Source organism: Vulpes vulpes, chromosome 2, assembly GCF_048418805.1.
Source record: "Vulpes vulpes isolate BD-2025 chromosome 2, VulVul3, whole genome shotgun sequence".
Lineage (NCBI taxonomy): Eukaryota > Metazoa > Chordata > Mammalia > Carnivora > Canidae > Vulpes > Vulpes vulpes.
In genome coordinates this window covers 120,469,685-120,496,694 of record NC_132781.1, presented here as the reverse complement: position 1 = coordinate 120,496,694, position 27,010 = coordinate 120,469,685, and the positions used below count along the sequence as shown (strand labels likewise).

The 27,010-nt window shown below is 42.9% G+C and overlaps 1 protein-coding gene and 1 pseudogene across 19 annotated transcripts in view; both read right to left on the bottom strand.

Annotated features, from left to right (window-relative positions):
• The window catches only part of LOC112934395 (protocadherin gamma-C4), a 186,454-nt gene that overhangs the window by 60,117 nt on the left and 99,327 nt on the right, over window positions 1-27,010 (bottom strand). The window contains exons 1-2 of one of the 19 annotated variants that reach the window (XM_072749821.1): window positions 21,216-21,701; window positions 19,042-20,927 (exon numbers count right to left, since the gene is read on the bottom strand). The exons of 15 other annotated variants lie outside the window; for them this stretch is intronic. In XM_072749821.1, the coding sequence (XP_072605922.1) occupies window positions 19,042-20,927; window positions 21,216-21,477 (2,148 nt within the window). In that variant the 5' untranslated portion in view covers window positions 21,478-21,701. Of the gene's footprint in view, window positions 1-14,023; window positions 18,472-19,041; window positions 26,350-27,010 lie in introns of those variants that run through there. 3 more of the 19 variants (XM_026017884.2, XM_072749816.1, XM_026017909.2) reach the window with 3 other exon arrangements.
• Window positions 9,327-12,172, bottom strand: LOC140597936 (protocadherin gamma-A12 pseudogene; annotated as a pseudogene).

Below are 27,010 nucleotides of genomic sequence, written 5' to 3'. Positions count from 1 at the left end.
GGCTTGTTGCTGATGTCACCAAGGTGTAAAGTGGCATTTCTGCTAGGGGAGAGGTGACTTGTTTGTCCGTGGCCATGATGGTAACACTGTACCCTATATTTCCATGTATTTAGATCTTCTTTAACTTCTTTTAGCAGTGTTTCAGAGTTTTTAATATAGAAGTCATATATTTTTTATTAAATTATTCCTACATATTTTATGGCTTTGGATGTTATTGTAAAATTTATTTTTTATTTTTTTGGGGTTTTTTTTGTAAAATTTTTTAAATTTCATTTTAAATTTCATTTCACTTGTACCCTAGGGTCAGCTCCCCTGTCTAGGGCCCATCCCACCCATTGCAAGCATGTAGTAATTACTGGTAGAAGATTCGATTCTGAATTTATACCAGACATGTGACCTCCCTATTTTCTACTGAATCTGGATCCTGTGTTTATTTTTTTTAAAGATTTTACTTATTTATTCATAAGAGACACACAGAGAGAGGCAGAGACATAAGCAGAGAAGCAGGCTCCCTGCAGGGAGCCTGATGCAGGATTTGATCCCAGAACCCTGGGACCAGGACCGAACCAAAGGCAGATGCTCAACCACTGAGCAACCCTGGTGTCCCTGAATCCTGTGTTTTACACAGAATCTTTACTGTCAAAAGTGCAGACTCTTCAGGAATCATTATTGAGATAGAAGTAAAAATCAGCTCTGGGACTTTGTCATTATTATCCAGAATTTTGATCTCAACTACACTAGGCAACCAGTCCTCACCTCCCACCATTCCTTACTTCCAAAACCATGGAACATTTTTATATCTCATCATAGCCCAATGTACCTAAAGTTTTCATTTTGCCTGGATTGTGATCAAGACCAAATTGGATACGAGTACTCTGGACTGCAAAGACATATCTGATCTCACATTGCTACTCTCATATGAGCAGTGGTCCTTACCCTCACCATGGAGGTGCCCAGGAGGCATGTCTTCTCAAAAGCTAACCCCATATACCTTCTGGCTGAAACTGAGGAGCAGATGCATCAACTGCTTCCAACATCAGTATCTTCTGTAGGTTCTATTACAAATCTTGCCCCAACCTGGGTCAATTCAGATATTTGAGTCAGTAACACTACCAATGAGCTGGAGAGTATTATCATTTGCATCTTGCACATCTATATTAATGTGGAAAACATTTAAAGGATTTTCAACTACCATTTCTAAACATTTGATACAAACTATTGTATAGGGGTATATATGTTACAGGTCCAACCTGTTACAAGTTAAATGTCCATTTTCTTCACTTCAGAATGAACTATTCTTTTTCTACATTAATCCACAGCTTCTGAACGAGCAAGTCCTGGACACCTAGCCCCATATCTCTGACAAAATCTCATGAGGAAAGTGACCCAACAGAAACCTTTACAGATCTCTTTGTAAATCTCTATTTCCACACTGACTCACAGCAGCACTCGGAGTCCCTGCCTTAGGACTATAGCCTGAAGTAATCAGAGGTTGATATTCTGGAGAGTTAAGAACAAAGATAAAGATGTTTCTCACTGGAATTTGCAAGCTGAAAGGCAGTAGTAGTACAGCCTTATTCATCCAATTAAATATTCCTGGGAATTTATATTCTCAGGGATGCCAGTATACAATGTCAAGGTGGTGATTTCTTTTTATATTTTCTTGATGCTTAAGATATTTTAAGGCTGTCTCTTTTTCAAAAGTTTTTTTGTAGGGAAGTTTTACTTTTTCATATAACATAGTCTCAGGATGAACTACTGGCTGGATCTTCAGTTGCAAATACATAGAAATCTTATAAGAAGTTATATAATATGAAAAGCCTATGTATTGAGGCAACTATTTTTGTATCCTTTGAGTAAATACCTAGTAGTGCAATTGCTGGATCATAGTCCTATTTTTAACTTTTTGAGGAATCTCCATACTGTTTTCCAAGGTGGCTGCATCAGTTTACATTCCCACCAACAGTTTAAGAGGGTTCCCCTTTCTCCTCATTCTCACCGATATCTATTGCTTCCTGTGTTAAGTTTAGCCATTCTGACAGGAATGAGGTGGTATCTCATCGTGGTTTTGATTTGTATTTCCCCGACGATGAGTAATGTTAAGGATTTTCTCATGTGCCTATTAGCACACCTGGATGTCTTCTTTCTGGATGTCTATTCATGTCTTCTGCCCATTTCTTAGCTGGATTATTTGATTTTTGGGTGTTGAGTTTGGTAAGTTCTTCATAGATCCTGGATACTAGCCCTTTATCTGATATGTCATTTCCAAATATCTTCTCCCATTACATCAGTTGTCTTTTAATTTTGCAAATTGTTTCCTTCACTGTGCATAGCTTTATTATCTTCATGAGGTCCTAAAAGTTCATTTTTGCTTTTATTTCCCTTGCCTCTGGAAACGTGTCTAGTAAAAAGTTGCTGCAGCCAAGGTCAAAGAGGTTGCTGCCTGTGCTTTTCTCTACCATTTCGATGGTTCCCTGTCTTACATTTAGATCTTTCATACATTTTGAATTTATTTTGTGTACAGTATAAGAACGTGGTCCAGTTTCATTCTTCTGCATGTAGCTGTCGAGGTTTCCCAACATCATTTGTTGAAGGGACTTTTTTACATTGGATATTCTTTCCTGCTTTGTCAAAGGTGAGTTGACCACATAGTTTTGGGTCCATTTCTGGGTTTTCTTTTCTGTTCCATTGATCTATGTAGACACCACTTCCTAATCACTGAACTTAACCCTTTTACTGACTATTTAGAAGGGGTACAAATCATTGTGTGAAATGCTTCAGAGACTTAAAGATAAGCTATGAAATTGTATTTGTCATTAATAACATTATACATAGATATTTTTATGGCTTCTCTAAGATAAATTGCCCAAGTATTGATTTCTTTTACATATAAATTACTTTGAGTCTCTGGTTCATCTGATGACAATCTCTTCACATCTTAAACCATAACTCTTCCCATTTGGTATCAGTGAAATTCATCCTCTATCAAAGATTTTTTTCAATTACCTTTGCCATAGACTATCTTTATATTTTCCTATCAGTATTTTAAGAATCCTAAATAGTACATTCTTTTATGGTAACTTTTCACTAGATATGGTTTCCTAAAGATTAACTCTTAAAATTTAACTTGGAGAGTAAATCTCTTTCCTAATATAAATAGTCATTTTTTGGTCAATATCCCTTCACACTGTTTGCTTTAAAAAATTTTAAGTAGCTTTATAGAGGTATAGTTAATATACAAAGAATTACACATATTAATGTGAAGGTGTTTATTTTTTGAACTTGGTATCTTGCATGAAGAAAAAGCAAGTTTTTCACCAGAAAAATTAAACTCATTATCACAGCTATACTGTCACATGTGACTGAGAAAACTGATACAGTCCACTCATTTATCATCAGCTTTCTAATTCAGTTTAAAATGATATGTGGGTTGCATAGTCTCAACAAGTTGTACAGTCTCACCAAAGATCCTAGCCTATTTCTGCTTCAAACAGCATAATATGTCTTCCAGAATGATGTGTGTGGGTGGGGGAAGAGTGTCTGTTGATAGATTACATTTCAACTTTAGGTGCTATGAAATATTAGGGCTGTAACTTTTAAATTATAGCTGAACACTTTAACTTATTAGATTGAGTGAACTCAAACCCACAATCCTTAACACGTAGGAAGATAAGCCAAGTTCTCCACAAAATTTCATTACTGGAACCAGCACAAAAATAAAAAATCCACTGCCTAGTTACTCTAAAAAACCCAAATATCCTAATTATCAATCCTAAATTATCAATAAATATCCTAAGGCTAAGATTGACATTTTACATTAAGTACATTGTTAGCTTAAACTCTCATGTGTCCCAAACCAAGTAACTCCAGCTTTCAGGTTTTGATGATATATCCTCTAGTTAAGTCATCCTAGCAATCCTAATGGAGTAACTAGGTCCTTTATTTTTTTTTTAATTTTATTTATTTATTTATTTATGATAGTCACAGAGAGAGAGAGAGAGGCAGAGACACAGGCAGAGGGAGAAGCAGGCTCCATGCACCGGGAGCCCGACGTGGGATTTGATCCCGGGTCTCCAGGATCGCGCCCTGGGCCAAAGGCAGGCGCCAAACCGCTGCGCCACCCAGGGATCCCAGTAACTAGGTCCTTTAAATAAGAAATTTCACGGGTGCCTGGGTGGCTCAGTTGGTTAAGCATCTGCCTTCAGCTTAGGTCATGATCCCAGCATCCTGGGATCAAGCCCTAGGGAGGAGCTCCCTGCTCAGCAGACAGCCTGCTTCTCCCTCTTCCTCTGCTGCTCCCCCTACTTGTTCTTGCTTGCTCTCTCTTTGTCAAATACATAAAATATTTTAAAACAACTAAGAAGACTCCTAACTCTGGGAAATGAACTAGGGGTTGTAGAAAGGGAGGTGGGGGTGACTGGGTGATGGGCACTGAGAGGGGCATTTGATGGGATGAGCCCTGGGTGTTATTCTATATGTTGGCAAATTGAACACCAATAAAAAATAAATCTATAAAAAAACAAATAAGAAATTTCATAGGATGCTTGTCTATGTTTCATTACAGTTCAGAGAGAGAAAAATTAATATTCATAAAGCTGTCCCATCCAAAACAATGGCTCCCCTATCTTTTATGACCTTAAACAGGGGTTTCTCAAACAATAATGTGCCTAGGGAGATCCTTTGCCTCTTCTGCCATGTGGGGATACAGTCAAAAATCTGTGACCTACAAGAAAGCCCTCACCTGACTATCTTGGCACCCTTATCCCAGAATTCCAGCCTTTAAAACAGTAAGCAATACATTTGTGCTATTTGTAAGCCATCCATCACCTAATCCCCAGGTGAAGGGGATTAATTGAAACAAACCAGTTATAAAACAAGTCATTTAGATGTAACATACGGAATACAATGGATAATACTGCAATAAATTTGTATAGTGACAGTAACTAGACTTACAGAGGTGATCATTTCATAATGTATAAAAATACTAAAGGGTACCTGGTGGTTGAGTTGGTTGAGGCTCTCGATTATGGCTCAGGTCATGATCTTGGGGGTCATGATGGGCTCTGCATTCAGTGTGGAGTCTACTCTAGAGATCGTTTCCCTTTCCTCTGCTCCTCCCCCTGCTCACACACTCTTTTTAAAAAATACGGAATCACTGTCATGCACCTGAAACTAATATAATATTGTATGTCAATTATAATCCAATTTTTATTATTTTAAGATTTTATTTATTTGAGAGAGACAGCATAAGAAATGGAAAGATCACAAGCAGAGGAGAGGGGTGAGGGAGAAGCAGACTCCCCACTGAGCAGAGAGCCTGATGAGAGGCTCCATCCTAGGACCATGACCTGGGCCGAAGACATACGCTTAACTAACTGAGCCACCCAGGTGCCCCAAAGCTTTTTAGATTAGCTTTCATAAAAGCTTTAGAATAGTTTTGCTTCCACTCATAGGGCAGCCCATTAGACCACCCAGAGAATCACACAAATCATTATCACTTTTTCCCAACAGAATGTTAAATGTGCTGACACTAAAACGCTTGACTTCTTTTTATATCAATGATGTAAAAGAAAAAATGGCACCTATTATGAACCATGTGGTTTATATGTTATCACTAGTCCTCACCACAATCTTTCAAATTATATATTATTGTTCCAATTTTGCTGAAGCTGACATTAAATAACTTGTCAAAGGTCACAAAGTTAGTAATTTTACCACATTGCAAAGCTCCTACTTTTCTATCAAACTGCATCTTAGAATACAGCTAGAAGGTAATCCCCAGAGCACATATATTTGTTCATTCACTCATTCAACTAATTAATGGAGCTTATTTAGCTCAACTAGAAGCATTAGTTGAGATCACTGATACTTGAGATTCGGCTTAAGAGTCATAATTGTTCATTGCCCTAACTTTTTTTCCTAACTTTTAATGATTTGTCTCTAATCAGGTTAAGTAAACAGAAGTCAGCATGATTGAACCATAGCAGGTTTCCTAAATAACTTCTTTTTTTAATTTAAATTCAATTAGTCAACATATAGTACATAGTTTCCAATGTAGTGTTCAACAATTCATCAGCTGTGTATAACACCCAGTGCTCATCACAATACATACCCCCCTTCATGCCCATCATCCCATCACCCAATCATCCTATGACCCTATGCCCCCACCCACCTCTTCTCTTCCAGCAACCTGTTTGTTTCCTAGAGTTAAGAGTCTCTCATGGTTTCTCTTCCTCTCTGATGATTTCCCATTCAGTGTTTCCTCTCTTCCCCTATGATCCTCTGCACTGTTTTGTACATTCCGCATGAGTGAAACCATAGGAAAAGTGTCTTTCTCTGATTGACTTATATTGTTCAGCATAATACCCTCCAGTTCCATCCATCCACATTGATGTAAATGGTAACTATTCACCCTTTCTGATGGCTAATATTCCATTTTTCCATTGAGTGTGTGTGTATATATACATATACACACAATATATATATATATATATTATATATATATATATTCTTCTTTATCCATTTATCTGTCAATGGTTCTTTCCACAGTTTGGCTATTGAGGATATTGCTGTTATGAACACTGGGGTGCAGGTGCCCCTTTGAACCACTACATTTATATGTTTGGGGTAAATACTTAGTAGTGCAATTGCTGGGTGGTAGGGTACTTCTATTTTTAACTTCTTGAGGAACCTCTATATCATTTTTCCAGAGTGGCTGTACCAGCTTGCATTCTCACCAACAGTGTAAGAGGGTTCCCCTTTCTCTGCATCCTCACCAACATTTGTTATCTCCTGTCTTGTTAATTTTAGCCATTCTGACCAGTATAAGGTGGTATCTCATTGTGATTTTAATTTGTATTTAATTTATATTTCCCTGATGCCAAGTGCTGTGGAGCATTTTTTTATGTGTTAGCCGAATATTTCTATTGTGTGTTATGTCTTTCATTTTGAACTGCCCACCATGTGAGAACTGGCCTTGTGATAAACAATTTGACAGCCTTTACAAAACAGGAGGTCATACTGCCCTCTAATCTCATTGATATCATTTATTTTTAGATTTTATCCATTAATTTGAGGGGGGGGCAGAGGGAAAGGGAAAAGCAGACTCCTCGCTGAGCAGGGAGCATGACATGGGGCTCTATCCCAGGACCCTGGGATCATGATGCTAGCCAAAGGCAAACACTTAACCGACTGACCCACTCAGGTACCCCCCCATTGTTATCATTTAGAAAACTACCTATTAAGTTCCATTTGAAACTTAATGTCAATAAAAAATTTGCATTTTCAGGCAGGCTCAAAAACTTCCTTTTAAAAAATCAGACAAATAGAACCATACTATCTTTCCTTTCTTGAACTAGTTGTCATGAAGCATAAAGTGACAAGTCAATCTCATTAGCAGTAACTGTCTCATTTTAGAGATGCTTAATTACCTTTTTCAGATGCTTTATAATCTCTTTTATAATTCTATATATTAACTGTTGTATTTTTGAAAAGAGGCAAGTAACAAAGGAAGAGAAAATAATAATAATGCTATGAGGGATCCCTGGGTGGCGCAGCGGTTTAGCGCCTGCCTTTGGCCCAGGGCGCCATCCTGGAGACCCGGGATCAAGTCCCACATCGGGCTCCCGGTGCATGGAGCCTGCTTCTCCCTCTGCCTGTGTCTCTGCCTCTCTCTCTCTCTCTCTCTGTGTGTGACTATCATAAATAAATAAAAATTTAAAAAAAAGATCAAAAAAATAATGATGCTATGATTCCTACTCCTTTACAGAATTCACCCAAAGATCCAAACTTCTCACAGGTTCCAGCAACTCTTTCCCAATATACATTTGCATTCAATTTAGGTTCAACATTGTAGTAAGCATAAGGTTCTCAAGAAACACTTAGAATCTGGGCACTTTCCATAATTTTTTCCATGTGTGAAAGTTACAGAAACTTACATAAGAAGAGAGACTACTGCAAATGTACTACATTACCAAAAATGCATTCAAAACACAATTTGTTAACTGAGTGTTTCACAAAGCCATCATTAAGATCATCAGTGTGAGTAAAGAAATCTCTCCTGGAAATACATACAAACATTGCATTCCCAAAATCGACAATGGGGATGAAAAATAATCTCTTCAGTTTTCTTCATTACAACACTTACCTATTTGTGTATTTCTTTTTTCTTTTTTTAAGATTTTACTTTTAGGTAATCTCTACACCCAATATGGTACTTGAACTCATAACCCCATATCACGAGTCACATGCTTTACTGACTTAGCCAGTTGGGCATTCCTGTTTGCATATTTCAATGACAAACTTTTAAGTATGTAAGAAATAAACTGGGTATATTTGGAAGTTCAAGAATTGTGTGAAACCACGAAATGACTTAGTACCTGAGAAAGTATAAACATATGCATCCCTAATGACCAGAATTACTTCACTTTAAAAGAAATCAAATGTGGGGCGCCCGGTGGCTCAGTGATTGAGCATCTGCCTTGGGCTCAGATTATGATCTTCATGAGGTCCCGGATCGAGTCCTCATCAGGCTCCCCGCAGGAAGACTGCTTCTCTCTCTGCCTCTCTGTGTCTCTTATGAAAAAATAATTCGTTAAAAAAGAAACCAAATGCACTTTATGAATTTGTTAGCAACTTCACAAATTAGAAGTAGTAGTCAGAAGCCCCCCTACTCACAAAAGTTTATTTAAAATATCCTTTATACTTGGGCAGTCCCGGTGGCGCAGCGGTTTGTCCCCGCCTGCAGCCCGGGGTGTGATCCTGGAGACCGGGGATCGAGTCTCACATCGGGCTCCCTGCGTGGAGCCTGCTTCTCCCTCTGTCTGTGTCTCTGCCCCTCTCTTGGTGTCTATGAATAAGTAAATAAAATCTTTTAAAAAATATCCTTTATACTTTTAAAAAATTAGAGTGATGGGGATCCCTGGGAGGCTCAGCGGTTTAGAACCTGCCTTGGGCCCAGGGCGTGATCCTGGGGTCCTGGAATCAAGTCCCACATCAGGCTCCCTGCATGGGGCCTGCTTCTCCCTCTGCCTGTGTCTCTCATGAATAAATAAATATTTGAAAGAAAATAAAAATAAAAAGAGTGAATCCCTACCCAAGAATTTGGGGTTTTAATGGATAAACTGGCATCAGATGTTCAACATAAAAATATTTTGTGGCCAACGGTAAGAAAAAAACAATTAAAAGCAAGCACAGCTGGTTAATTAGAAAAAGTATATATTTAAAAAGTACCAAAGTGGTTATATATTTTTATGTATAATATATAAACATTGTTATAAATAAGGCGTGAGAGAAGGCGTGAAGGAAGCCCCGAGGGAAGGCCTCCAAGTTGTCCTTGGTGTCTACCACGCATAGATAAGTTTTCTAGTGTCTGCTCTCTAAGTTCTGAATATGCACTACCCACACTGAGATTTTTTTTTTTTAAGATTTTATTTATTTATTCATAGAGAGAGGGAGCCTGATGTGGGACTCGATCCCGTGTCTCCAGGATCACACCCTGGGCTGCAGGCGGCGCTAAACCGCTGCGCCACCGGGGCTGCCCCCACACTGAGATTTTTTAGATACTTTGTCCAAAGCCCTGGGAAGAATATTTGATATGTCCTTCCCTGAATTAATGCATGATTATCTTTAAAAAACTCTGAACCACCCGAAAGCAAAAGAGGCTCACTTTTCCCACAGCTGTCCTGGCTGAGGAGCCTGTCCACATAGTTGGGCTGCGGGAAGATCACGTGACTCTCCCGCGAGCCCGCGGTCAGGGACACCTCGTGAGAATAGGTCTGCAGGAACGCCCGCACCCCGTCCACGCCCACAAACTGCGAGGCCGAGGCCGGCACGCCCAGCAGCCCTCCTCCTGCAGCCTGGAGCAGACGCAACGTGTGCCAGCGCCTCAGCCTGAGCGCCAGCAGCACGATGACAAAGGCGAGGAAGACGCAGGAGACTGAGGCCACGGCCACCACCAGGTACAGCGTGAGGTCTGAAGCTTGGGAGTCACGTGGGGCTTCCAGGCTGCCCAAGTCAGCCAGGACATCTGGGATGCTGTCAGCAATGGCCACAGTGAGCGTGATGGTGGCCGAGAGAGGGGGCTGGCCGTGGTCCTGCACCGCTACCACCAGGCTTTGCTTGAGCGCGTCTCTGTCCAGCAGGGCCCGAGCTGTGCGCACCTCTCCCGTGTGCAGCCCCACCTGGAAGAGCCCAGGCTCGCTGGCCTTGAGCAGGTGGTAGGACAGCCAGGCGTTCTGGCCTGAGTCTCTGTCCACTGCCACCACCTTGGTGACCAGGTAGCCGGGCTCTGTGGAGCGGGGCACCAGCTCCAAGCCTGTGGAACGGTCAGTGGGGAGGGTGGGGTACAAGATTTCTGGCAGGTCGTTCTGTTTGTTCTGGTCCAGCACAGAGAGACTCAGAGGCACGTTGCTGCTGAGCGGTCACTGCTGTTGTAGGCCATCACTTGTAGCTGCAAGTCTTGGAACTGTTCATAGTCAAAAGAATGCAGGGCATACAGAACGCCAGTGTTTGAGTTGATGGAGATGTAGGAGGATAGGGGCGGTCCTGGGAGAGTGTCTTCCGCCAAAGAGTAAGTGACCTGGGCTTTCTCTCCATAGTCAGCGTCATAGGCGGTCACAGACATTATGGAGGCTTTTGGGACATTAGAGTTGTTCTCCACGATAAAAACGGAGTAGAAGGGGTCAGAGAAGGTGGGCGGTTGTCGTTGGTATCTGCTATTTTCAGTGAGATGTGAGTTTCCGTGGACAGGGAAGGACTTCCTATGTCACTGGCAGTCACTGTGATGTTGTAGCTAGGAACCCGTTCCCAGTCTAGGAGTGCATCTGTCACTAAACTATTGTAATTTCCATAAGACTTTTCTAATTTAAATTCCAGATTCCCCCATGAAGCAAGTCACTTGTCGGTTTTCTCCAGAGTCTTGATTATTTACATTTAAAAGGGCAATTAATGTCCCTCTGGGAGTGTTTTCCAGAATGGAGCTGGAGAGAGAGGTGACAACTACTTCAGGGGTGTTATCATTTATGTCCAATACTGTGATCAAGACTATGGCTCGAGCTGAATATCCTGCGTCATCCATTGCTTGCACTTCCATCTCATAGATTCCTGGTAGTTCAGCCTCCCCTATTGTTCAGACTGTCCCTAAATTAGCATCTACTTTGAAAACCTGGGCCGCCTTTTCGTCCACATAAAGGAAGGAATACATCACTTCCGCAGTGTCTCCTTCATCAGGGTCGGTGGCGCTTACCAAAAGCAGCTTTGTGCCTATGGCCACATTCTCCGGAACGCTCACGTGGTACTCAGGCTGAGCAAATACTGGTGTGTTGTCATTCACATCAACTACCATCACCTGGATGCGCGCGCCGTTCCTGTGCACTGGGTCACCCCCATAGGAGGCCATGAGAACCAGGTGATGAACAGCCTTCTGCTCCCGGTCCAAGGCGCACTCCAACACCAATTCTGGGTACTTGTTATCATCCGCTCCACTTTGTACATCCAAGGAGAAGTGAGTATTACTACTGAGTCTGTAGCTCTGGAGAGCATTCTTCCCGATACCCAGATCCTAAGCGTGGGGAAGCGGGAACTGCAACCCAGTGACTGCGTTTTCGCTCATTTTTATTTCTAATTCATCTTCCTGGAAATAGGGGGCATTATCATTAATGTCTCTCACTTCTGCCACTACCCCATATATTTTTACTTTATCCTCCAACAGAATCTCCAGATTTAATTGACAACTGAAGACCCCCATACAGAGCTCTTTCCGGTCTATCCTGCCTGCAGAGATTAGGCTGACGCTTCGAGGGTTCAGAGGGTTCAGAAAAGTTGACTCCTACCTCTGGAGACTATACGGGCTCTGGGCTCTGCACTCCTCTAGTTCCTGGGGCTCCAACCCCAGGTCCTTGGCGATGTTGCCCACTCTAGAGCTTTTCTCCAGCTCCACAGGAACTAAATAGTGAATTTGGGCGCATCCAGTATCCCATAGAATCCCCAGGAGAACTCCCAGCAGGACAAGCTCTTTGCAGTCCTGATGCAGGCGCTTAGGCATCATTGCCACTTTTCTGGAGGATATCACTTCCACTTCTTCCCTACACTACCAAAGTCAGGACCAGCTTTTCCCATCTTTCGATTCCAACAATTTCTTCACAGCCCCAGAGATGGTTAGTTTCTATCTGGGCTTTTTTGTGTTTCAGGCGCTCACAGGGCAAGCAGGAGGAAAGCCTGATCTCTGTTTTTCTCTCCCTGATTGGTGAACAGCAGCACTCAGAGTCCTAACCAATTACTGCACAATCTTGAACTCCAGGAAGGATTTTTGGGTTTTGTACCTTAAATGGCTCCGCCTACTGTTCTTCAAATAGGGATGTAAGTTCCTTTTAGTAGAAATTTCAGTCAACCTCTTTGTATTTCCCTAATATTTTTCATACAGAGCTGCTTTCTTGAGATTATTTTCTGTATCTATATTCTGTTTTTTCGGGATCCCTGGGTGGCGCAGCGGTTTGGCGCCTGCCTTTGGCCCAGGGCGCGATCCTGGAGACCCGGGATCGAGTCCCACATCGGGCTCCCCGTGCATGGAGCCTGCTTCTCCCTCTGCCTGTGTCTCTGCCTCTCTCTCTCTCTGTGTGTGACTATCATAAATAAATAAAAAAAAAATTAAAAAAAAATATATTCTGTTTTTTCCAGGCTTTTAAGTGAATTTGAAGTTTCCATACAAAGTAATTTTAACCTTACAATCTTAGTGCACCTAATTTGATATCACCACCCCCAGAAAACACCAATTATGGGCCATCTTCCTAGGAGTTTCCAATTATGAGAAATCATACAATTTTATAAATTAAACTTTCTCACTTGGCTGTAATAGGGGGCACCTTTTTTTTTTTTTTTACAGATTTTAAAATTTATCTAAAGAGAAGAGCTATTTTAAAAGGTTGTCAATATTTAGTATTTAAAAATAAAAATTTGGGGGCAGCCCGGGTGGCTTAGTGGTTTAGCACCTGCCTTTGGCCCAGGTCGTGATCCTGGAGACCCGGGATCAAGTCCCACGTCAGACTCCCTGCGTGGAGCCTGCTCCTCCCTCTGCCTGTGTCTGTGCCTCTCTTTCTCTGTGTGTGTGTCTCATGAATAAATAAATATAATCTATAAAAATATATATTTAAAAAATGAAAATAAAAATTTTACAATATGGAAACCTAAAAGTAAGAAATGCAATTGTAGACATTATCAGAAGCTCAGTGATAAGTCAACTAAGACAAATAAACAATTTTAGGACAAAATAGAAGCATTTCAACTTGCACTTACTAGAAATAAGGGTAGTACTTCACAATTAGCAATCCAGAAAATATTAACTTATCTTTTTCTGAGGAACAAAACCAATTCCATTTACTGAAAATAACTGATGATACATTTGAAAACCCATCAAAATATAGGAAAAACTTCTTACTATTCTGCTTTCATAAATGTAAATGTTTAGATTCTGAGGATAAAACATGTTTGGCAGGCATGCCACTACATATCCCTAAAACTGGAAGGAAATCTATAGATAGTTTTGAGAAAATATTGGGAATAAAATCAGCCTATTCAGTGGGATTCAAAGAATCCCTGATGAATGTAATATTATGAAAATATTACTCTGTCCTTTAAAAATAAAGCATTTCTTCTGCGTTTTTCTCTTACTTTGTAATTATAAAGAAAAAGCCCTATATGCTCAAGATATTGATGTTTTGAGAAAAAGAAACACCCACAGAAATAAAACATTAATGTTTCAGTTATAAATATTTACGTGGCGACAGCATCATAATACCCACTTGTCACAGAACAGGAGATTTTGTGTGTAGGTGGATGAAGACTATCACAGGTGAAATTGTCAAAATATTTCAAAATACTTGAGAGCTAATAATGAAGTTACTGGTCTACACAAAAAGGAAAGGAAAATATTGAGAGTAAACAAACGAAGTAATAGTAGATATGATCTAAGACTTTTTTACCAAAATATTATTTGAAAATTAAACCAAACCTGTTTATTGAAACTCACGTGAACAGAAGCATCAGAGTTAGTGCTTAATTTGTTATTCTCCTCAGTGACACTTATTTCCAAAGAAGCTTCATTAGAGACATCTTGTGGGGGGCCCATTTCTTTAGTCATAGTGTGAAAATTAAGCCTTGCTTTCTGAGAATCGGAGGCAATGCACAGATTGTAGGAATAAGGCAAAATCCCTTCACTATAGTTGGGAGGAACCACAGGTCCGGACTTGACACACAGACCAGGCTGAAGGCAGCCCCAGGTGGTGGAGCTGGAGGAGCGTCCCAGGCGCAGGGCAACCGCCAGAATCACCGCGAGGAGGAAGAGCACGGAGATCAAGGCCAAAGCCACCACCAGGTAGAACTGCAGCTCAGCCTGGGGATCAGCGGGCGCCTGGCGCTCGCTGACGTCTGGCAGCGCCTCCTGCAAGCTGTCAGCGAAAACCAGGAGCAGCGTGGCTGTGGCCGACAGGGGCGGCTGTCCCCCATCCCGCACAGCGACCAGCAGGCGCTGGCGGGCCGCGTCCCTGTCGCCCAAGGCACGCGCCGTGCGCACCTCGCCCGTGCGCAGCCCCAGGCTGAAGAGTCCCGGCTCGCTGGCCTGCAGCACGTGGTATGACAGCCAGGCATTGTGTCCCGAGTCGGCGTCCACCGCCACCACCTTGGTGACCAGGTAGCCGGGCTGCGCGGCGCGCGGCACCGTGTCGAAGAGCGCCGAGCCGTCGGGCCCCAGCGCCGGGTACAGCACCCGCGGCGCGTTGTCGTTGCGGTCGCCCACCAACACGCGCAGGCTCACGTTGGCGCTGAGCGCGGGCGAGCCCTGGTCGCGGGCCTGCAGGGTCAGCTCGAAGGCGCGCAGCTGCTCGTGGTCGAAGGCGCGCTGCGCGAACACCACGCCGCTCTGCGCGCTCACCGACACGTAGGACGCCAGCGCCCGTGGCTCCAGGTCGCTGGCCACGATGGAGTAGGAGACGCGGCCGTTGGGCCCCAGGTCGGGGTCGGAGGCGCTGACTTGGGCGATGGGGGCTCCAGGAGGGTTGTTTTCGGCCACGTGGACCACGTAGGAGGCCTGGTGGAAAACTGGCGCGTTGTCGTTGACATCCCCGATGTGTAGGGTGATGGTAGTGCTGGAGGAGAGCGGAGGCTTGCCCCTGTCGGTGGCTGTAATAGTGACATTGTAGGAAGAGGTCTTCTCCCGGTCCAGGGCCCCATCTGTTACAAGCTTGTAGTAATTATTGGCAGAAGATTCAATTTTGAAAGGAACTTTTTCTTTTATGAGGCATGTGACCTCTCCGTTTTCTCCTGAATCTTTGTCATGTGTTTTGAACAGAGCAATCACCATCCCGTGTTCTGTGTCCTCGGTTATGGAATTAGACACTGAAGTGAAAATAACCTCTGGGGCATTGTCATTCTCATCTAAAATTTCTACTATAATTTTACATTCAGTGGCCATGCCTCCACCATCCTTGGCTTCTATGTTAATGGTATAACTTCTACTGATTTCGAAGTCTATGGGACCTTTGGATTTAATTTCTCCACTTTGATGGTCTAGCATAAACATATTTCCAATATCTCTTAATGTTTTGAAGGAGTAGGTGATCTCTGCATTGATGCCCTCATCTTGGTCGATGGCTGTCACCTTGAGCACAGAGGTGCCTGAGGGCAAGTTTTCTGGAAGGCTAACTTTGTACACATCCTGACTGAACACTGGGGCGTTATCATTGGCGTCGGTGACTTCAATCTTGATTTGAATGGTGCCACTTTGGACGGGGTCACCCCCGTCCATTGCGGTCAGGACCAGAAGATGGGAGCTCTGGTGTTCTCGGTCCAGGGGCTTCTCTAGTATTAATTCTGGGGCATTCTTGCCTGCAGTCTTATCCTTCACCAGCAGAGAAAAATGCTCATTATGGCTGAGTTGGTAACTCTGGAGAGAGTTAGGTCCTACATCTGCATCTATAGCAGATTCCATACCGAACCGAGTTCCTGGCATTGCAAATTCATTGATTTGTAAAACAATGCTATTTTGGGGAAAATAAGGTGTATTGTCATTTATATCTTCTACCCTCACCAATACGTGAAAAACATTTAGAGGATTCTCTGCCACGATCTCTAAGGGCACAATACACTGGGGATTTTGGAGACAAAGTGACTCTCTATCTATTCTTTCACTGACGAATATGTTGCCATTCTCCGTGTTTATGGTAAAGTATTGTTTCTCTGCACTAATTCTGAGGTTTCGGTTCAGTAAATCTTCTACATGCAGCCCCAGGTCTTCAGCTAGGTTCCCTACCACTGAGCCCTTGGCCATTTCTTCAGGAATAGAGTAGCGGATCTGCTCAGAAAGCCCCCCACAGAACAAAGGCAGCAGGAAGGGAAAGAGTACTTGCCGCTGCCCGAAATGGCTCCTCTGCTTCACCCTAGTTCCCATCCTTTTGTGCGCTGCTGCAGCCTCAGATGTTACAAGACGATGCTTTACAAATTGTGTTTAAAATATTTCCTGCTAATGCGTAGAAAACTCAACGCTCTCAGTTTCAAGGCATCCTATTCCGTATTTCAGAATCATTTTTGCTGAGCAGAAAGCCTGAATTCTGGGCTTTATCTCCTTTTAGAATTGCTTCCGTGACTGTGCAGAAAATCAGGTAGCTCGTGAGCTCCAGCTCTTGCAGCGCATTGGCCAACAGCGGCGCTTGGAGTCTATTTAGAAAACTGCAGTTTGAAGCCTTGCAAATAATGGCAGTCCCTAATCTGACAGATTGTTGAACTGATGTAGAGGGAATGAGGCAATGTATGAGTTTTAGATGTGTCTATTTTCCAGTGTTTACTATCAAAGAAGTTTCCTTAAAAATATGATTCTATAGAAGAACCATTAACCCAGTATGAGAAAAGTATATCTTTTTCTAATCAGAGGCAGTGCACATACTGGAGTAACAAAGCAAAGTCTTCTCTCCCGACTTAAAACAAAGACCCGTGATAAAATAGCCTCCAAGTGACATAGGTAAATTTTTACAGCCATGAAATACCACCTAGTATTATCTTCAATATTATGTGCAGATAACTTTCCTCCTCCTTTTTCCGGAGGTAACTGGAGGAGAGTTCAAAGGCATACTCAGGATAAGGATGGCCAATGACACATAATCTTCCTTGCCATTTATAAAAGACATCTTTGAAAAGGATTACCAATTGTACACTTTCACCATAAAATACAAAAAGCATTCCCTTGTAGGTTACCATAGGAATTTAATGACATGCAAAAATGTGAGAGCATTTTATTTTTATCCTCTAACTGGATCACATGTTGTACCCTAACAGATCGTTATCACTAACTCTGAATCAAAATAACTGTCTTAATCTCATGTTTCAAAGATAATCTTTCCTGTTTGTTCTCCAAGATTTTGGTTGCCAGCTCCTAACTGTTCAATGTTTAAAAAATACATGTAACAACCTCCCTCTCCCAGCAAATCATATCCTTTTTACTCATCTAATTTCAATTCAAGTAAAATGCCTTAAATCTTTTTTTCTGTTTCCACATCCATAGGCATAAAATTTATTCCTACATCCTCAAAGCATTCTGACATTTTTCTTGACATTGAGACAAATTTAGGCATCTAAATTTGCAGGATTCCCCTTTCCTACAGTTGAAATTCTTTTTTGCCCAAACATTAGACACTCAATTATAGTTAAATATATTAAATATATTAAGGTCAATTCCTGAATGAGAAAGGAAAACTTGAAAGGGAACCTGAATATGTAAATAATCTGGGCCAAACATCTCAAAGTGGCACGATCAATTCAAACTAAGCTGAATTGATTATGGAGATGATTCCTGTGATCAAATATCCTCAGTAAGTCTCCTTTTCTCACTTGACTTTCCTAGACATTGTTTCAGATAACACATAGGTCATTAGGTAACTACCAGAGCTTCAATTACAAGTTGGTTCTGATATAAGGAAGGATCGAGCATACTTAAATATAATACAAAATGAATTTTCAAAGGAAATAAAAAAGGAATCCATGACTCATAGGCATATAGAAAACAAAACAAAACAACACCAGCTAAATCAGTCTCACAAGGTCCAAATAACTACCCCATCTCTCATATTCACAAACTGGATCACATCAGTAAATCTGAAAATATAAACATGTTTAGTCAATTTGTAAATGACTTTTTGAGAAGCATAGGATCAAAATTATTTCCTCAAGTGAACTTACCACATTAAAAAATCTTACACACAAGTACAAGGATAAAAGGAAATAATACCAGTTTTAGTCAACTATTTCTTCAGAAGAGAAGAATCAAATGACTCCATCGTAGAAACAGAAAAGATACCTAGAAAAAAGAAGTGTACTCTACATTTTCACTCCCAAGAGAATCTAGTAGTAAAAAAGCAGTCGATTTTTATGTTTTGGTAGTATAAATAAAAGAGACAAAGTTGAAATAATCAACATAATTTAAACATATCACCACCCATCAGAGATCAAAATATAATTGTTTCATGCTCAAAGAAAAGGTTACATGTGTAAATACCTGCAAGTGTGTATATATGTGTGTATAGATAAGGAAAAGTATATGCCACTGAATCAACAAGGTCAAATTTGGACATTAGAAATAAAGTAAATAATGGTAGGATATAATTATAAATTAGTGAAGGCAATGTGAAGTTGTAATAGGGAAATAAATAAAAACTGTGAATCATTAATTTGAATCCTAACCAGTTTACATTGATAGCCACAGAGACTGATGATAGAAAAATATTACTAAAATTTAACTTATTATAAAGCAAGCCATGATAGCTGAACTAGACCTTTAGAATCAAAAGAGAATATGCCAGAGGAAGAGAAAAACTTTTCTGAAAAGTGATGTTAATTTGTTGAAAGATAAAGTACAGGAACGCACATGTATTGCTCTAAATATGTATAAACCGAATACATCCTCCCACTAAAAACAGGTTGGTTTTGTTTTGTTTTGTTTTGAAAAGGCCACCTAAAAGACTTGTGTAGAGATACCAACAACTGGGAGGCAGATAATCTCACCTGATTATTCGTAGAGTCCGGATTGCCTAAATCAGCCGCTGAATCTTCAGTTATCAAGAGTGGCTCGCTTTTCCCACAGCTGTACTGGCTGATGAGCGTGTCCGCATAGTTGGGCTGCGGGAAGATCACGTGACTCTCCCGCGAGCCCGCGGTCAGGGACACCTCATGAGAATAGGTCTGCAGGAACGCCCGCACCCCGTCCACGCCCACAAACTGCGAGGCCGAGGCCGGCACGCCCAGCAGCCCTCCTCCTGCAGCCTGGAGCAGACGCGACGCGTGCCAGCGCCTCAGCCTGAGCGCCAGCAGCACGATGACAAAGGCGAGGAAGACGCAGGAGACTGAGGCCACAGCCACCACCAGGTACAGCGTGAGGTCTGAAGCTTGGGAGTCACGTGGGGCTTCCAGGCTGCCCAAGTCAGCCAGGACATCTGGGATGCTGTCAGCAATGGCCACAGTGAGCGTGATGGTGGCCGAGAGAGGGGGCTGGCCGTGGTCCTGCACCGCCACCACCAGGCTCTGCTTGAGCGCGTCTCTGTCCAGCAGGGCCCGAGCTGTCCGCACCTCTCCCGTGTGCAGCCCCACCTGGAAGAGCCCAGGCTCGCTGGCCTTGAGCAGGTGGTAGGACAGCCAGGCGTTCTGGCCTGAGTCTCTGTCCACTGCCACCACTTTGGTGACCAGGTAGCCAGGCTCTGCATATCGGGGAGCCAGCTCCACACCAGTGGAGCCATCGATGGGGAGGGTAGGGTACAGGATCTCTGGTGCATTGTCATTCTGGTCCAGCACGAATATGCTGACAGACACATTGCTGCTGAGTGATGGGTTTCCACTATCCTTTGCTGTCACCCACAGTTGCAGGTCACGAAACTGTTCATAGTCAAAGGAGTGCAGGGCATACAGGGTGCCAGTATCTGAGTTAATGGAGATGTAGGAGGATAAAGGTGCTCCCTGGAGGGTATCTTCCACCAAGGAATAAGTGACTTGGGAGTTCTCTCTGCTGTCCAGGTCAAGTGCCATCACTGAGAAGAAGGAGGCTCCTCTGGGGTTGTTTTCAGGAATGTAGACAGAGTAAGATGAGTCAACAAAAGTGGGCGGATTATCATTGTCGTCTGCTACCTTTATTGAAATGTGAGTTTCTGTAGACAAGGGTGGAAATCCCTGATCTTTGGCTACCAAGGTTATATTATAGCTGTGGACCTGCTCCCTGTCCAGCATTCTGTTTGTTATCAATTTGTAATAATTTCCATAAGTCTTTTCTAATTTAAAAGGCAGACTGTTAGGAATGAAACATGAGACTTGACCATTTTCTCCAGAGTCTTGATCTTGTACATTTAGAAGAGCAATAACTGTACCTGGAGGAGAGTTCTCCAGCACTGAGTTAGTAGAAGATGTGATAGTTATTTCTGGAGCATTATCATTCACATCCACAACTGTGATGAACACCTTAGCAGTGGTAGAAAGACCTCCACCATCTTGACCTTGAATTTCCATCTCATAGAATCTATATTTCTCAAAATCCAGAGAACCTCGTATTAAGACTTCTCCAGTTTGAGAATCCAGTTGGAATATTTCAGAAGTTTTGCTTTCCATATTCCTGAATGAATACACCACTTCCCCATTGATTCCCTCATCCGGATCAGTTGCATTTACCATGAGAACCCGAGTTCCAGAGCTGAGATCCTCAGGAATACTCACTCGATATACAGACTGTGTAAACTTTGGTACATGGTCATTTACGTCGAGGACCACCACATGAATGGCAACAGCACCCTGGTGGATGGGATCTCCTCCATCGAAGGCTGTGAGGAGGAGGTGGTGAGCAGCCTCTCTCTCTCTGTCCAGACTCCCCTCCAGCACTAGTTCGGGATTCTCGGCCCCATCTGTTCCACCTCGCATTTGTAAGGAAAAGTAACTATTAGGATTGAGCTGGTAGCGCTGGAGGGAGTTCATTCCCACATCTGGATCCCTAGCGCTAGGAAGGGGAAATCTGGATCCAGGACTTGCGTGCTCACTGACTTTTATCTCTATTTCCGCCTCCTGAAAGCTGGGGGCATTATCATTAATATCCATTATTTCCACCTCTACTCCATAAATTTTCAGGGTATCTTCCACAAGTATCTCTATATTTAAAAAACAGGAAGACACTGTCTCACAGAGCTCCTCCCGGTCTAACCTACCTGCAGTGATCAAGCTGCCACTTCGCGGATTCAGAGCGAAAAGCTGCGTCCTATCTCTGGAGATGATGCGGATGCCGCGTTCCGCCAGCTCCCAGGGCTCCAACCCCAGGTCATTGGAAATATTGCCCACGAAGAAGCCTTTGTCTGTCTCTTCAGGCACCGAATATCGGATATGCCCTGCCTCAGACTCCTGTAGAGTCCTCAGAAAAATGTACAGGAGGACCAGCCCGCTGCGGTCCAGGCGTAGTAGCGGATTCCCCATGGCAGTAAACTGAGCATATATTCCCTGATTTCCTGAGCTGTTTTTTTCTGAATCGGCTTATGAATCTACGAGGTTCCGGAATGATTGCAGCCAAAATATATTAGAGAGCGAACCATTTTGTTTCCAGCATCAGGATCTGTGAGTATCCATAATACTCCGCTTTGTGTTGTAGAGATGAGGGAGGGAGGAAGGGACTGCTGCTTGCAGCTTCCCATTCCCTGATTGGTGAAGAGCGGCGCCTAGAGCCGAATCTTATTATTGCAACGAGTAAGAAAACCCAACTAATGTGTCTTCCATAAGTTATTACACACTTTTCCAAGAATTATACATATTTATAACAATGAAAATTGCACACAATAAAGAGTTGTATAATGTGATAAAGATTTACTAAGAGCACTTAATAAAAGTAATAATTATTAAAAAGAGCTTGCTTAATTTAAAAAATATTTTCAAATACTACTGGAATTGAAAACTTGTAGGTTAGATTTCCTTCCTATTGATTTTTAACAACTGAAGGGAATAGTATTTGTGGATGTGGAACTAGCACAGTTCCAAAAAAATATCAGGGCACATGAGTATAATTCCTAACAATATTTCTTTATTGAGTAAAATAAATAGGAAACATTTGAGAAAATTTGGATGGCATTAGGGTAGTCATTTAAAATACCAAAATATAAAACTATAATTGTGTTCCATATTCTTAAGTAATAGCCTATTTCATGAAAAATTTGCCAGAGATTTCTATACATATATATTTTTACTCTGAATGGAGAAGGACTCCATTGTAAACTTTAAACAGTTATACCAATAGGTTTGACTTATATTTACCCTTAAGAACTTTATCAAGAGACTGAATCTAGAATCATTATTTTATTTTTAAGTAAGCTCTATGCCCAAGTGGGGATTGAACTCATAACCTTGAGATTAAGAAACACGTGCTCTACCAACTGAGCAAGCCACATGCCCCTTTATTTAGAATCTTTAAACGATGGCATATTGAAAAATATTGGCATATTAGAATATAAAAAAGTGTTATTTTAAATACTTACCTGTTTAAAAGTCTTCTTGTCTGCTTCAACATTAGGAATTAAAATGCTAGCTGATAGCCCCAAAGAGCTATCTTTGTTGAGAATATCTTGTGTGGCTGGAAAATGATCAACAGATGTGAGAAAATTAAATTCCACATTAGTTTGATCGCCAGGCACACACAAATTATAAGCATAGGGCAATGTTCCTTCACTGTAGTTAGAAGGAATCTCGGGTCCAGACTTGGAGCAGAGACCAGACTCAAAGCAGCCTCCTGTGGCCAGGCTGGAAGAGCTTCTCAAGCGCAGGGCAACCGCCAGAATCACCGCGAGGAGGAAGAGCACGGAGATCAAGGCCAAAGCCACCACCAGGTAGAACTGCAGCTCAGCCTGGGGATCAGCGGGCGCCTGGCGCTCGCTGACGTCTGGCAGCGCCTCCTGCAAGCTGTCAGCGAAAACCAGGAGCAGCGTGGCTGTGGCCGACAGGGGCGGCTGTCCCCCATCCCGCACAGCGACCAGCAGGCGCTGGCGGGCCGCGTCCCTGTCGCCCAAGGCACGCGCCGTGCGCACCTCGCCCGTGCGCAGCCCCAGGCTGAAGAGTCCCGGCTCGCTGGCCTGCAGCACGTGGTATGACAGCCAGGCATTGTGTCCCGAGTCGGCGTCCACCGCCACCACCTTGGTGACCAGGTAGCCGGGCTGCGCGGCGCGCGGCACCGTGTCGAAGAGCGCCGAGCCGTCGGGCCCCAGCGCCGGGTACAGCACCCGCGGCGCGTTGTCGTTGCGGTCGCCCACCAACACGCGCAGGCTCACGTTGGCGCTGAGCGCGGGCGAGCCCTGGTCGCGGGCCTGCAGGGTCAGCTCGAAGGCGCGCAGCTGCTCGTGGTCGAAGGCGCGCTGCGCGAACACCACGCCGCTCTGCGCGCTCACCGACACGTAGGACGCCAGCGCCCGTGGCTCCAGGTCGCTGGCCACGATGGAGTAGGAGACGCGGCCGTTGGGCCCCAGGTCGGGGTCGGAGGCGCTGACTTGGGCGATGGAGGCTCCAGGAGGGTTGTTTTCGGCCACGTGGACCACGTAGGAGGCCTGGTGGAAAACTGGCGCGTTGTCGTTGACATCCCCGATGTGCAGGGTGATGGTAGTGCTGGAGGAGAGTGGAGGCTTTCCCCTATCAGTGGCTGTTATGGTGACGTTGTATTGGGGAGTGTGCTCTCGATCTAAGGCTCCATCTGTAACCAGCTTGTAGTAATTATTAGATGAAGAATGAATCTTAAATGGAATATCTCTACTTAAATTACATGTGACTTCTCCATTTTCCCCAGAATCCTGGTCCTGTGTTTTGAAGAGAGCCACGACCATTCCTGGATGGGAATCCTCCAAAATCTGATCAGAGAGAGAAGTAATGATTATTTCAGGGTTGTTGTCATTTTCGTCTAGAACTTCTACGATTACTTTACACTGTGTAGAGAGGGATCCTCGGTCCTTGGCTTCTACATCCATGGTATATCTTTCTACTTCTTCAAAATCCAAGGGTTGATGAGTTATAATGCTTCCTGTAGCAGAATCCAGAGAGAACACGTGCTGGGCTTTATTAACCACACCAAGGAATGAGTAGGTAATCTCAGCATTGAAGCCTTCATCTTGGTCAGTGGCACTCACCTTCACCACTAAAGTGCCTGGGGGCACGCCTTCTAGAAGACTGACCTTGTACAAATTTTGGCTGAACACTGGAGGGTTATCATTGGCATCCACCACCAGGATTCGGATCTGAGCTGTGCTGCTTTGTGGTGGATCCCCACTATCTAAGGCTGTTAGTACCAAATGATGAGAGCTTTGTGTTTCTCGGTCCAGGGTCTTCTTCAGTACTAATTCTGGATATTTGCCACCATCGGGATTGTCTTTCACCACCAAGGAGAAATACTCATTCGGACTTAGTTGGTATTTGTTCAGTGAATTCATATTAATATCAGGATCTTCTGCAGACTCAAGAATTATTCCAGTCCCTGGGGTGACAGATTCACTGATTTCTAAATTTATTTCATCTTTATGAAATTGAGGGGCATGGTCGTTAATGTCCTCAACAACCACAATGATATGAAAAATATTTAAAGGATTTTCCACCATGGCTTCCAACTGCAACTCACATCTTCTTCTCTCTTTGCATATCTGCTCACGGTCTATTCGGTCTTTCACAAGTAAGTCCCCGCTCTCTGCGTCTACGTTGAAAAGCAGCTTCTCCGCACTAACTCGCAGCTTCCGAGCCGACACATCCAGGACGCTGAGCCCAAGATCCTTGGCGAGGTTCCCCACCACCGAGCCCTTGGCCAGTTCCTCGGGAATCGAGTAGCGGATGGGCTCGCAGAGCGCGGGGTAGAACAAAGGTAGCAGGAAGGGAAATAGTACTTGCCGCCTGCCGGCTGGCCGCCTCCGAACACAGCTCCCTCCCATTGCGTGCTCTAGTTCTCGTCGGGTCCCAGTCTTTCCAGCTGGAGAAAGTGCATGCTATCACACTGGTAGCATTCGGCCCAGAACATACAGAGCCTACGGTCTTGGGACTGGGAATCTCTGTGTGCTGGGGAGAGTATGCGCAGCCAGGAACCGGAGTGTAAGCGGTTCTTTCTCTTTATGTCGTTGACTGCACAGGAAAACCCAGGCTAGAGGCAGAGGAATCCCTGGCGATAGCATTTGCCCTGTACTGGCCGACAGCGGCGCCCAGAGGCTCTGTGTGGAACCGCAATCTAGTTTTTCTATCAGGAAATCCTTTTATTTTTTTAATTTCTAAAACATTTAAGTAAACTTTTCACCCAATGTGGGGCTCGAACCCACAACCCCAAGATCAAGAGTTGCATGTTCTACCGACTGAGCCACCCAGGAGCCCCAGGAAATCTTTTTAAAATGTAAGATGATAACTGCTAAAATATTGAATCTTATTTTTCACTGATTTCATTTTCATCATGAAATATGTTTCACATGGTCAAAACTATCATATGTTATATATGTTAAAAATTTACATAGTCTCTGAACAGGTAAAAAGATTTTTCAAAATTCAAAAAAAAAAAAACACAGAATATAGAGTGGAAAGTAGGTCTTCTATCCCATGGCCTATTGCTATCCAGTTCTCCCATCCAGAGGTAATCACTGTTGTTCCTTTTTTAAGGTATCATCCACAAAGGCAAGTACTGAAGACAAGCAAAAAACTTTTTTTTGTCTTCAATACTAGCTTATGTTTAGCTAGAAAGTATTAATCCATCCTCCATATTTAGGAACTAGAAGGCAGTCATTCCCATATTCATTACAATCATCTAAAGTGTTCTCTACTGCCTTTAAATAATAATATTTTAGAACACTTAAAATAGCTACATATCAAAAGAGTTTTTTTAAGTCTGTATTTTTCAGAACAAAAAATTATTTCAGACAGATGCATAGTAATTTTGACCCCAAAGACAGAAATTCAAAATGTCTGTTTCAATAAGTTTTTTTCAAGATTTTATTTATTTATTCATGGGAGGCATGGAGAGAGAGAGAGGCAGAGACACAGGCAGAGGGAGAGGCAGGCTCCATGCAGGGAGCCCAATGCAGGACCCAATCCCGGGTCTCCAGGATCACACCCTGGGCCAAAGGCAGGTGCTAAACCGCTGAGCCACCAGGGATCCCTGTTTCAATAATTTAAGCTAAAAACTGCCCCACAGAGATGTACTCTCCTTCCACAGACCTATTATTGCATTTTTAAAAAAGATTTATTTATTTTTATTTGTGATAGACAGAGAGAGAGAAAGAGGCAGAGACACAGGAGGAGGGAGAAACAGGCTCCCGGGACTCCAGGATCACGCCCTGGGCCAAAGGCAGGCGCCAAACCGCTGAGCCACCCAGGGATCCCCCCACAGACCTATTATTGAACAAATGTTAGATGACATGAGAAAAGTCATGATTCCCTAAATATTTTGAGACACATTAGGGCATTCTTTGACTTTGTGCTACCATATTAGTTTAGAAGAATATTAGTAATAAATTAAAAGTAAGATATCAAACCAAGCACATCACCATCTTCAATAAAGTAAATGGACTTACTGATCACTGATCATAACTCTACTGATCATTTGTTTAGAATAATTTTGTGTACATCTCTGCTTATATTCAGATCTCCCACAGAAATGATATTTCTTTAAGTTTATTGTGACTCCTAATTTCAGAGTTTTCAGAAATTGAGGTGGGTCTTCTTTCTTCTACATTAAAGAGCTACTGAAATACTGTTGGCACAGACCCTTTGCTCCTGTACTTGGAAACATGTAGGAACCTGTATCCCCAGTCTATATTTTTTTCATCCTTAGACATAAGAGAATTTAACGAAAAATGCTGACGGAAGAACCCAAAATTTGCTTCTATATGTTAACCTTCTATATGTTCTCTAGAATCCCTACTGAGTAAGGAAAGTCAAATTAAAATGCTATGTCTTCCATATAACAGTATGAAATTAGAATGGCAAGCAAAACGGATGTTGCATTGTTACCAAT